This window comes from Pituophis catenifer, unplaced genomic scaffold (assembly GCF_029215685.1).
Source record: "Pituophis catenifer annectens isolate HBS135680 unplaced genomic scaffold, rPitCat1.0.hap2 SCAF_14, whole genome shotgun sequence".
NCBI lineage: Eukaryota > Metazoa > Chordata > Lepidosauria > Squamata > Colubridae > Pituophis > Pituophis catenifer.
The window spans coordinates 21874338-21887666 of record NW_027256894.1 but is presented as its reverse complement, the minus strand read 5'-3'; the positions used below and the strand labels follow the sequence as shown (position 1 = coordinate 21887666).

Sequence of the window (13329 nt, the reverse complement as noted above, 5' to 3'; positions counted from 1 at the left end):
CTGTAAAAAAAAAAAAAATAAATCTGAATTTTAAAACATTCCTTGAGGAAAAGTCAGGATCCCTGAGGCGACGTTACGCTACTAGCGTAGCGAAGCCGCTTCAGAGCCGGCCGGTGCGCAATTTGTGCCCCCTTTACGCGGGCGGCGTAACTCAGGCGGGCTTTTTCCTTAGCGACGGGCGGGCGAAGCGTTGCTGAGGGGAGCGTGGCCGCCTTTGCTCTCGCCCCGCCTCCTTCCTTCCCCCGCCGCGCGCCGATTGGTCCGTCTACCGCCCGGCCTCCGAAGCTCCATCCAGACGTTTCTAGAGGCTGGTCGTGACGTCACGGCGGCGGCGTTCCAGAAAGTTCGCGGCGGCGCCTATAAAAGCGCCGCAGCCGCCCGGCGCCCCGCCAGGATCCAGAGGAGCGGGGGCGGGTGGAGGTCCGGTGCCCGGGCGGCCAAGGTGAGACTCGGGGCTGCCCGTGAAGCGTTGACCGGGCAGAAGAAGCTCCGGAGGGGAGAAAGACATCGCCTCCATGGAATCATGACATGACATGGGATGGGGGGGACACCTTGGACTACAAATCCCATCATCCGCCCGTCACGTGTTGCGCCCTTCTCCCGATGGTCTTCTCCCTTCGGTGTAGGCTGAGGGCGAGGGGAGAGGATTGCGCTTGCACCTTTTAACCTGGGTGGGCGAGAGCGGCTGTGGATGATGGGCTTTGTAGATCCAAGGAGGTGGGGAAAGGAGGAGGAAGGTCTGGGCGAGGATCATGGGGGGGGGTGTTGCAGTCCAAAAGGGGAGGGGCAGTGGGAAGGGGGGGTGTTTTTGCGCTGGGGGGGATCATGGGCATTGTAGTCCAAACGGGTTTTTATTTTGAGCTCTGGCTGGGGATCATGGGAGTTGTAAAGCTCTCGGGGAAGAAGGGGATGAGCGGGCAGAGAGGTCCCTTATATTGGTGTAAAATTAAGGAGGGAGAATTGCAATTCCAGGTTGGGGGGGAATGAATGGCTCTGCAGAGAAGCCATAATTGGGTTACACCCGCCCCCCCGGATCTGAAAGACCCCCCCCCCCCCAAAAAAAACACCTAGGAAGACCTTCATTGGAAAGGAAGAATATTAATAGGATCAGAATATTAATAAATCCAGAATTTGGAGAGAAACCCAAAAGATGGAGATTAACAGTTGGAAGGGACCTTGTTAGGTCATCTAGTCCAACCCCCACCCACCCACCCACCCCCCCTGAGCAGGAGACCCTACACCAATTTTGACAGATGGCAGCAGAGTCTCCTCTTGAAAGCTCCCACAAGATTTTTGATAATATCCCCAAGGTGCTTTTTCAAGAGGCAAAAAGGTGAGTGATGAAAAATTCCTCATCCATCCTGGGTCCCGTTGGGTCGTTTTATCAGGATAAAATTTGGGATTTTGGGAAGAAAAGGGGAGGAAAAGCCTGGAAAAAGTAATCTGTATTTATGCTTCCAGTGCAGTTCTCCATAGAAGGGCTAGAAAGGAATTCCCCCCCTCCCCCCCATTCACCAGCCGCCTGAGCCAGCTTTATTATTAAATTTATTATCAAATTTATCTACAGCCCATTTGCACTGATTTGGAATAAAGCAGGGTTATGTGTATTGTGGATCAAAAATAATCCAGATTTTTTTTGGGTGGGTGGGTAAGGGTGGGAGTTATACAACGTTGGTTTTGAAGTATTTCTAGCAAGACTCCCTGATTCTGGAACAGCTTTGTTCCCTAACTTGCAACTCGTTTTTCTTGCCACGTACATGTAATACATCCGAAGTAGACTGTGTTGTTTCTCTGTCTCGTATAATATATGTGGGTAGATGCATAATTTGGTATTTATATTTTTTCATGTTTATGTAGTGTATATTGGTATATATTTATGTAGTGCATAATGGAAGGGGTGACCCTTTGAGAGCTGTATGCAACAAAGTTTCATTTTAATGTACGCCGATTAGTGTATATTCGAAGAGTTATTCTAAATTCTAAGCTGGTACATAACTATTTATTATTAATAAGCTTGTGACTGTTTGTAAGGGCTGAAATGCTGTGCACCTGTCATTTTCCATGGCCTTGTGTTGTTGTGGGGAAAATAGAAGTATTGGGTATCTTTGCTGCCTTGAGTAATTTTTAAAAATAATAAGGTGAGGTATAAATAAACCTTAAAAGAGTTTTTTAAGTGTGGCGTATATGCTGCCCTGGCTGGTTATTGTGTGATTTAGTTTGTGAGTCAAGTTTATGAAATAATTGAGCCATAAATGCAAGAACTGTCTCTGTCCACACACCCCCACTTCAAAATTGCATCCAGGTCAATATTTTTTTTTTTCCAATTTCAACAGCAAGATAAGCATTTGAGATGAGCAATAACATGTTTCACAACAAGAAAAAGAGGTCACTCATTAAGCAATGATTAATTATGCATGGAATTGTTAATTTGTTTAAGGTTGCTTAAAGAAAATACAAAACACAGGTTTTCCTGTGGGTGTCCAACCTTGGAAACTTGAAGACCTGTGGACTTCAACTCCCAGAATTCCCCAGACAGCATGAAATCCACAAGTTGGCAAAGTTGGATACCCCTGACCTAGACCGTAACAGAAAAAGTAAAATTCTGTGTGTGTGAACAAAGGGAAAAATGCCCTTCCAGTAAACAAAAAGAATGTTGAACTCGAAATATTGGGGCTGAGGCATTGAGTGAATGGTTGGTTTGTTTCTCTCGTCCTCTTAGGCAACCATGGTGAAGGAAACGGGATATTACGACACTCTCGGAGTGAAACCCAACGCCACCTCCGATGAAATTAAGCGTGCCTACCGCAAGTTAGCATTGAAGTACCATCCTGACAAGAACCCCAGCGAGGGCGAGCGGGTATGAGCTGAAGTTAGATGGGGGAGACACTTTGGGGTCAACCTTAGCATCCAGGACCTAAATGTGCCTTTGCCGTGTAATCTGTATAATCGACTGACTGTATTTGTAGTAAGGAGGCGCACAGTTCACCAAAAAAAAAAAAAAAAAAAATGCTGCTTATGGAAGAGAATATTTGTAGTTTGGGATTGGACTGTGGGATCCTTGGTGCTCACTGAGCTTGGCAGTTTTCTTGCAGACATTTTATGACCCAACTAGGTAACATCATCAGTGTCAAGGGCATAAGTAGCATACTTATGATGTTACCCAGTTGGGTCATGAAACCTTCTGTAAGACAACCAAGCTCAGAGGGTCCTAAAATTGCTGCTATAAGAGCTTTCAGGATGGACCTCTGTTTGAACAGGTTGCATAGGACAATCACCCCACTCTAACCTGATTCTTGCCTTGTGGAGTCCATAGAATTGTACTACAGGCTCCAGCAACTGACGCAGTCGTAAAGTGTGACATCATGTCACTGTGCTGACATATGACGACAGTTGGAGAAGCATCAATTGCAGTTGATAGGCAAATCCCATTTGCGACCTCCTGCTGGCTTCCCCAGCGACTTTGCTTTTCGGAAACCAGCAGTGAAGGCCGCAGGTGGCAACGGTGTCACTGCAAGCAGCAGCCACAGCTACCAGGAACAGTCCTAGGTCCCCTCATTCATTGCTACTATAATTTTGCTCCTTCAACAAGGTCATTTCCTGCTAACTTTGGTTACGGGGAAGCAGGCAGAAAGTTACCTCGCCTAGCAACTGTGGGATTCAAGTAATGATGGCAACCAGGGCTCTGCCTCTAAGCAATGCAGTCTCACTTTATGACCGCTTAACGGCAGAAATCCCACTCCCAAACAATAAGTTGAGGATTACTTATATTAGAAAATTGAACTCTTGCTTCTGATAATTGTCATCCAGTTTGGTGCTGATGGGAGTTGGAGTACATCTTTGATTTAGACCTGGAGGCTTACTGCCTGAAAAATAATCTTGTTCTATTATGCAATTATCCTTATCAGACTTTTGAGCCTTACATTTGTCAGAAAAGCAGAGCATAATTATTTTTAAATAATGGGTGTAGCTGGCATTGCAATTTTACCTGGGAACCTGGTTCAAAATATCCAGTAAGTTTAAAAAGAGTATTTTCGTTTGTTTCATATATTTGAGGTACTAACAAAGTCCGATTTACATCTGGTGGAAAAGCAACAAATATGAAACTATCAAGCTTCATGGCAATGTACTGTAGAGAGGAAAAGTTAATTGATGAATGCAAGTTATGCATGAACTTTTAATTTTCAGCTAGAAAGCGAGTCTTTAACATGCTGATGTTGGATCACAAAACAATTTGAGGGGGGGATTGCTTTTAGCAACCACACTTGCAACTTTTCTGTACGAGCAAAAAAAAAAAAAAATCCTGTTAATTTCAAATGAATAAAATCTATCAAACTTGTCACACGTGCATATTTTCATTTCAGCACTGATTAAAATGGCCTTTCTATCTGGAAATGGGGAGTTTGTTTGTATTTTGGCAGGGAACATTTAATTTTTTGTATTTTGCTCGAGTCCCAGACACAACATCCAGCTTCTTTGGATTATAAATAAAACGGTGGTTGACTGCAGTTTTGCTGTAACACGGTGTAGCATCTTTTGTGATTGCAGCCTGCGGTGCACGGCTGGGCTGTGATACAAAGCTGCATTACCTAGCTGTCTGAGGCTGCAGTTTCATAGTGTACATAACTTGGAAATAATCCCGCTAAATTCAAGAGGGTTTATTTTTGAGCAAAGGTGCGTAATGCAAAAGCGTTGAATTCAGTCTTTTTCCGGGTGGACACGCCAAATTTGAAGGAAATGCCGACATGTTTATTATCTCCAATGATTTCTAACAATGCACCAGTGGAAACTTTGAAAAGGGAATAATTGCTTTGAGGCTGGGAAGATGAAAGCTATTTCATGGAACTGCTTTAGCCAGTTCTTCATGCCGGATGTGTTTCCTGTAATGCAAATCCCACTCAACATTGCATAAGAACAGGTAACTTAATAGTCTTGGATGATGTGTATACATTTAATCACACACTTTTGAGGTGGGATCTGAAGGATTGATAAAGGGCCAAATGCTTCAAACGTTTTTTGTCCAAAAATTAAAAGCATTGTATATCCAGGGCCATTGCATTAGGCAAGTTGCAGAAGATAATGAAATCCTAACTTGATTATGTCCACCGTCTAGTTCGATGATATATTTATATAGCTATAGCAGCAGTGAAAATTTCATAATAAAAGAAATAGGAGCAAGATAAAACATGCTTGCAGGCCAAAAAAAGGAACATCTTTCAACTTTGAAGTAAGTAGAATTTGATGTTTCCATTTACAGAAATGGCTAAAGTTGGCAGAACTGAATTTTCAATTTAAGATACAGGCACTGTTCAAAGAGTAAGAAAAGTATATTGGATTGAAAATTCAGTTCTGCCAATATATTTTGTATAACTGATGGCATTTGAGAAAATAAGCTGCAATTTGGGATCTTCTCCCAGGCAAATCATTCTCTCCTACCCAGCAACAAATTTCCCATGTTAGCAAAAGGCTGCACTTAATACAGTGTCCTTGGCTGATGCTCCCCAGGAGCCAACCTTGTGCGTGCATCTTCACATTTACTGAATATTTTTTTCTAGCTGCTGATAATCACAGAGACAGAATGCAAACAAAAACTGGGGAATCTCAATTCCCAAGAGGCTTCTCTTGACCAATGACTAGACTCCCAGGCTTTTCCCTTGTAACTAAGAAGCAGAACAAGAGAGAAAGGATGCGAAGGAGGGAACATTGTAGGAATTACTGATTTTCAGATGCAAGTAGAGTATTTGCTATAAGGAGAAACTGGTGTTAACACCTTTGTCTTTAAAGTTGAGGAACAGAACAGGAGTCCATAGCTTCATTTTGTGCTGCACAAGTAAACGGAGAAAGTAAAGGGAAAAATGAGCCTGTTCCTTGGTCAGTTATTGTCCACTCAAAAGTCTGCGCTGGAAGTCCTGTGCCTCTAAATCACCTCCTGTGTCTCTGCAAATAGGTGTAGACACAAACGCACAACTGTGCGCACACATGCAGTTAGGTGAAGATGGGACAGTTACAGATCTTCCAGATGCTTTCGACGTAAGCTCCGGAATCTGTTACTCATCTCTTTATTTTTTATGGCTTGCGAGAAGCTTCCAAATGAGCTTTCACTTCATATGAAAAACCCTCACTCTGGAAATGGTTTGTAATGAATGCGACTGCTTGAGGGCTCCTGGGTTGGAGCTGAAAGGTGAAAGGGATGCAGTATGCTCCCTCCTACATGCTGTGGTAGACCAGGTGTCTCGATAGAAAAACAAACACACACACACACACACACATATAAAAATTGGTATTTCAGCGGACGTAGCCAGAAGGAGCTCCGAGTACCACAAAATGGGCACTTTAGGAAACCTTCCAGGGAATGTCTGCCTGCTGATCTGAGATCTACACCTTTTTTAAAAAATCTGAAATGTGGATGGTGTGCTATTCTCGTGTATGGAGGTTCAGACTTCTTTTTTTTAAGTGAGTTTTCCCTGTGGTGCTAGCCAGTTATTCAGAGGGTCTTTCTTTCTTTCTCTCTCTCTCTCTCTCAGTTTAAGCTCATTTCCCAGGCTTATGAGGTCCTGTCGGATCCGAAGAGGAGAGACCTCTATGACCAGGGTGGCGAGCAAGCCATTAAAGAAGGCAGCTTAAGCGGCGGCAATTTCTCTTCGCCCATGGACATCTTCGACATGTTTTTTGGCGGCGCTGGCCGGATGAATCGAGAAAGAAGAGGTAGGGGCTTGGGTTTTAAAGTGGCCTCACTTCCGTTCCAAGCACTGGAGGGAAACTGGAGTGGTGGTAACGCGTTCTACGTCAATGATCGTGCAGGAAAAAGTTTTTTTTTTTAGAGCAAACGTTGATTGCGCTTCAATACAGATGACTTATTCAGAGCCAAGTGGTTTGCAGGGGAGAGAATTGCAAAGCTAAAGACTGTAATACGGCAGGGTCTCCAACCATGGCAATTTTACAACTTGTGGACTTCAACTCCCAGGATTCCTCAGCCAGCATGTCCACGAGTCATAAAATTGCCAAGGTTGGAGATCCCTGCTGTAATAAATTCATGGCAGTTTGGTTTTCTGTCTGGACGTTGAAAATTCTGGGTATTTTTCCGTGCTAGTGAGTTCCCCTAGAAATCTGTGCAGGAAGAAGGTGGAATCAAGACATGAGTTTCGCAGTTTCAATTCTGCTTGAGAAATGGTCTACTAGACGAGCGAATGCACTGCTTTGGAACAATAATTAATTTGGGAGACAAATTTTATTGCAACATTAGCCATGGGGCAATAGTTTGAATTGTCTTTAACTTTTCTGCAAAGGGCGTGGGCTGCCTTGTTAGGTGTACCGGTAGCTTTGAAATGCACCTTGACTATTGTTAATTGTCTGCACTTCTGTTTTCATCAGGTAAGAATGTTGTCCATCAGTTGAGCATCACGCTGGAAGACTTGTACATGGGAGCCACAAGAAAACTAGCCCTTCAGAAGAACGTTATCTGTGACAAGTGCAAAGGTAATACATTTCTTGATTAGATGACTGCAAGAATTGAGTACAAAAGGTGGCCCCTTCTCAGGAATTTTAGGAACTGCCCTGTGCCCTCTTGACCAAAAATGCTGACCATTTCATACATTTTAAGACACCAGCTGTCGTTCAAGTAAAGCAGATTTTGTGGCGCTGTGACTCACCAGGAATGTTTAATCCAACCACAGGAATAGATCCCCAGTCTATATTTGTGTTAGGCTCATCTCGGGGAGGTTGCCTTGAACTAACATCGCGAATGAAATCAGCTGGGGTATTCCTTTTTCCCCCCCCTGCTTCAATCCAGCTTTTTCAGAGGCCTTGGTAAAGCTAGCGTAGTAAGAGAATGTTGCCATTAAAAAGAAGCATTAACAAAAACAAATCTGTTTAGAAACCAGACTCATGAGAGCTCCTCCGGTTGGTGAAATTTCATACCGTCCTCTTAACAGGAGGATTCCCACACACAGCTTTTCAGAACCATTTGCAAATAAGAGAAATTTATAGATACGTTTTGCTTAATAGTTTGGTCGAGTGTCCTACACAAACTTGATAGGCCAAATAAGGCAATTTTCTTGAGTTTTTTTTTCAGAATGCATAAAAAAAATACCCCTAGTTTTACACAGAGACATAACTGTGTATCAACTGAAATGCAGGTCTCTCCCCCCTGAATTTTAGATATAATGCTGACCAGGGGTGAAATCCAGCAGGTGCTGACAGGTTCTGGAGAACCGGTAGCGGAAATTTTGAGTAGTTCGGAGAACCAGCAAATACCACCTCTAACTGGCCCCAGAGTGGGGTGGGAATCAGGGGTGGGTTCTACTTACCTTTACTACTGGTTCGCAATGGGAGCATGTGCATGTGCAGAAACTTCTGTGCATGCGCAGATTACCCATGATGTCGTTGTGGGTGGGCGGAGCCTCCCGCCAGTTTTACTACCGGTTCTATAGAACTGGACCGAACCGGGAGCAACCCACTACTGGTGGGAATGGAGATTTCCTTCCACCAGGAGTGGGGAGGGAATGGGGATTTTGCAGTATACTTCCCCTGGAGTGGGGTGGGAATGGAGATTTTGCAGTATCCTTCTCTTGCCACACCCAGGGGTGGGTTCTACTTACCTTTACTACCGGTTTGCAACGGGGTCGCAAGCGCAGAATTTTGATGACGTCGGGGTCGGTGGGCGGAGCCTCCCGCCTGTTTTACTACCTGTTCTATAAAACCGGTGCGAACTGGGGGCAACCCACCACTGGCAACACCCACCAAGCCACGCCCACAGAACTGGTAGTAAAAAAATTGGATTTCACCACTGATGCAGACTTCATCCTGTTCTCACAGAGGAGGAGTCTGCTGGAAACCCTATTCATCACCGTAGAGATCAGTATTCAGTTTGGGGAGCTGAACAAAACCCATTTTTATGTGTGTTATGTGTGTTTCTTCTTCCAAGGTTACGGTGGGAAAAAAGGGGCCGTAGAAAAATGCCCCACCTGCAAAGGGCGAGGCGTTCAGGTGTTGGTCCAGCAGATCGGACCCGGCATGGTGCAGCAGATTCAGACCGTGTGTCCGGACTGCAAAGGCCAAGGGGAACGGATAAATCCCAAGGACAGGTGTACCAACTGCAACGGCAACAAGGTGGTTAGAGAGAAAAAAATTATCGAAATTCACATCGATAAAGGTAAGAGTTGGAATGTTGCAAGAGGGTGTGGGAGACGGCTTAGTTATGCTAGAGAACCTCAGAAGCTAAAACCTTTGTCGCCTTAAGTACCGGGACTTTTGAAACCCAGAAGACACGGCCTCATTTTGGTATCGCTGTTCTGGGGGAAAGTAACCTTTTTAAGTGGTTAAAACTGCCCCTCTGGTTGTGAAAGGCTGTTCTTGACGTTCTTCGGAACTACATCTTGGTTCCTCGTAGTAAATTTTGGGTGTATGCCAAACAGGGTTCCCCCCCCCCCCGCCCCCCAATTCCTGTTCAACCACAGGCTTCCGAAATTTAATTTTAGGATTAGAACATGCAGACGGGCAACGCCGTCTTCAGTTCTTTTACATTCTCACTTGCAAACACAGACGAACGCATGAACGAAAGTGTGAAGGTGTTCAGTTACAAATTGCACCAAAATTCCCGATGCTCGGAAGAACATCACACAGAAATATCTTGCTTGTTAATTTTTAATTGTTAATTGATTTTAGTTGGGGTGTTTTAAATTTATTGGGCCAAAATTTGTTTAATTCTTTAAAAAAAAAAAATTAATTTTGTATATGATGTTTTTTATTCTTGGCTGTTCACCGCCCTGAGTCCAGTGGGAGAAGGGCGGTATAAAAATCTAATAAAATAAAATAAAATAAGTAAGTAAGTAAGTAAGTAAGTAAGTAAGACATTTCCCCCCATAGTGGTAGTTGAGTCAGTTGACTAAGTGAATCCTTTGGTTGTTATTCACACATGTTCATGAGTCAAGGGACTCCTTTCCTGAATTCAGCCTGAGTTTCTCTGCTCTCTCTGTTTTCTAGGTATGAAAGATGGCCAGAAACTCGTCTTTCACGGAGAAGGCGATCAGGAACCCGACCTAGAACCGGGAGATGTCATTATTGTCCTGGATCAAAAAGACCACTCTGTATTTCAGAGGAGAGGCAACGACTTAGTGATGAAGATGAAAATCCAGCTGACGGAGGCCTTGTGCGGCTTCAAGAAGACCATTGAGACGCTGGACGACAGGGTCCTTTTAATCTCCTCCAAACCGGGTAGGCTTGGCACCCCTTTCTTTGGGGGGGGGTGCGTTTTTGTGTCAGTGGAGAGCTGTATTTACGTTTTAGACATGGTGTAATGCTGGCTCTTCCAACAGGGGAAGTGATCAAGCACGGAGATATCAAATGCATTGTAAACGAAGGGATGCCGATTTATAAATCTCCCTTGGAAAAAGGTTCCTTGATAATACAGTTTCTGGTAAGCAAGGCTTTTTAAAAAAAGGATTATTGAAGGCAGGAATGGAGGGGTTTCTAGAGCCTTTCTAGGAGCCTGGGGAGGGTGAAAACGGCCTTCCCCACCCCTACCAGAGGCCGGAAATGGTCTGTTTGCCAACTTCCAGAGGGCCGGAAGGCCCGAAAATCAGCTGGCGGAGCTGAGCTCGTGTGCCCATCGATATGGCTCCACGTGCCATCTCTGGCACGCGTGCCATAGGTTCGCCATCACGGGTATAGGACCTCCTTGATCGGGGCTGGACTAGAAGACCTCCAAGGTCCCTTCCAGCTTCTATTCTGATTGTTGCTGAATTCGGCATTGGTGAGGGAATGGGACAGTTTTGATAGCGGGGAATAAAGAAACCCCACATTTTTACCAGATTTAGTGTTGAATAACCAGCGATGGGAGTTTATACGTCATGATGAATCTCCGAGCCATGAATTAAGAATCAGAATAGAAGCTGGAAGGGACCTTGGAGGTCTTCTAGTCCAGCCCCCTGCTTAAGGAGGAGATCCTATACCCATGATGGTGAACCTGTGGCATTCGTGCCACAGGTGGCATGCGGAGTCATTTCTGTGGGCATGTGAGCCATCTCCCTAGATCAGCTCCATTGTGCATGCACGCACACTTCCCGCCAGCCAGCTGATTTTTGGGTCTCTGCCACGCCATGTGGGAGACGCGTACGCATGCTGCCCCGCCCCACCCAGGAATCTCCACACGGCCTGTTTTGGATGCCATGTAAGTTTAGGGCTTGCACAGAGGCTCTGAGGGGACGAAAAACGGGCCTACCAGAAGTCTGGAAACGGGCCGTTTCCAGCTTCCAGAGGCTTCAGGGAGGCCTGCTAGGCCCAAAACAGTGTGCTGGGAGGGGATTGCATGCGCAGGGGAGCACGCACATGCGCAGGGGGGGCGGGGCGTGCATGAGGGACATTGCATTATGGGTGTGGGCGTGCATGTGTGTGTTATCGTGTGCAACGCTTTTGGCACCCAAGGAAGAAAAGGTTAGCCATCACTGCCCTATACCATTTCGGACAAGTGAATCCATCCACTCCCAACGGTTTCTTCCATTAAAAATGAACCAATTACGGCTTAGCATGAGCGAGCCAGACCTGTGGCAGTTCTGGCCTTGTCTCGCGTTCGAATTCTCTCTCTCTTTCTCTCTCCCAGGTTGCCTTCCCCGAGCATCACTGGCTTTCCAACGATCAGCTCCCTCTCTTGGAAGCTCTGCTGCCTCCCCGGGAGGAAGTGATGGTTTCCGAAGAGATGGATCAAGTCGACCTGGTGGAATTCGACCCCAAAGAACGGACGTACCGAAACCACGGCGAAGCCTACGAAGAGGATGAGGAAGGCCCGAGGACGGGCGTCCAGTGCCAGACCTCGTGAACCGAGCAGGTTCTGGGCGCTTCTGGGGACTGTTCGTAAGAACGCGAGGAACCATCGTCGGGGGCTCCGTTGGCCAAGTTCGGCGCGACAAGAACGGCTGTATATTAGTTCTGTTTCATATTTATGTGTTTGTGTTGTAAAAAAAAAGAAGTGGATCTGTGTAACTTGAAACCCGAATGTGCTGCTGTTTTATATAAATAGGCTTTTTTTCTCCCCCATTTAACACTAAAGCAGGGGTCTCCAACCTTGGCAGCTTTAAGACTTGTGGACTTCAATTCCCAGAGTTCCTCAGCCAGCTTTGCTGGCTGAGGAACTCTGGGAGTTGAAGTCCACAAGTCTTAAAGCTGCCAAGGTTGGAGACCCCTGCACTCAAGGAACCGTCCCAAACCTCTAGTTTTTCTGGGGCTATGGAGAATGTTTGCTGGGGATGGTTAAACCAGAAGTGAGCGTTTTTGAGAGACGTGCAAATAAAGGTTTCCCCAGCAGTAGTTAAAACTTGAAACGTTGCTACTCCACTTTAACAAGATGGTCTCCAGATCCGTGATGGCGAGCCTATGGCACAGGTGGCACATGGGGCCATATCTACGGGCACGCGAGCGCATGTGCGTGCTGGCCAGCTGATTTTCAGGCCTTCCGGGCCCACCAAAAGTCGGGAAACGGGCTGTTTCTGGGCCTCTGGGGGGGTGGGGAAGACTGTTTTCGCCCTCCCCAGGCTCCTAGAAAGACTTTGGAGCCTGAGGAGGGCCTACCAGACGCACCGTGTCATCACGTGCCGAGAGCGCAGGGGGGTCACGTGTGTATGCGTGGGAGGACGGGGCACATTGAATTATGGGTGTGGGTACACACGTGTGCAATCCCCCCCCCCCACTCCGCCCGCTTTTGGCACACGACGGCAAAAAGGGTTAGCCGTCACTGTCCTAGATTATCTAATAGGTATTTTATTAAATAAAACACGGGGACCATTTTCTGGCGTGACCCCTGAATGGTTGGGTTGCTGTGGATGGGAACTCTGCCACTACTTCTGCAGGGAACCTGACGAGTTTGGAAAGGGGTCCTTCGTACACCGGGTGTACAGGCAGTCCTCAACTTACAACAGTTCATTGAGCGACGGTTCAAAGTTACAACGGCACTGAAAAAAGGGACTTAGTGACCCTTTTTTTCACACTCATAACCGTTGCAGCGCCCTCAGGGTCGCACGATCAAAATTCGGGCGCCTGGCAACTGGTTGCAGCGTCTGGGGTCACGTCATCCCCTTTTGCGGCCTTCTGACAAAGCGAAGTCAACGGGGAGGCCGGATTCGCTTAACAGCGGCGCGGCTAACTTAACTGTCGCAAGAAAGGTCGTAAAATGGAGCAAAGTTCACTTAAATGTCTCGATTAGCAAGGGAAATTTTGGGCTCCGTTGCGGCCGTAAGTCGGGGACTACCTGTATTCCAAATCCTTTACAGCAAAGAAACTAAAGCTACAGAGCCAAGGGCACATTGCGCGGCTTTGTTTGGCAGTAACACCGCAAGGATTGTT

The 13329-nt window shown here is 46.1% G+C and overlaps 1 protein-coding gene across 1 annotated transcript; it reads left to right on the top strand.

The window, feature by feature from the left end:
* The first annotated feature begins 375 nt into the window (after positions 1-375).
* DNAJA4 (DnaJ heat shock protein family (Hsp40) member A4) lies at positions 376-12039 on the top strand. Its single transcript, XM_070953771.1, has 8 exons — positions 376-442; positions 2720-2857; positions 6522-6702; positions 7369-7473; positions 8921-9148; positions 9979-10209; positions 10311-10411; positions 11594-12039. Exons 2-8 carry the CDS (start codon positions 2726-2728, stop codon positions 11807-11809), a joined length of 1194 nt encoding a protein of 397 aa, XP_070809872.1. The 5' UTR covers positions 376-442; positions 2720-2725; the 3' UTR covers positions 11810-12039.
* Positions 12040-13329: the final 1290 nt, after the last annotated feature.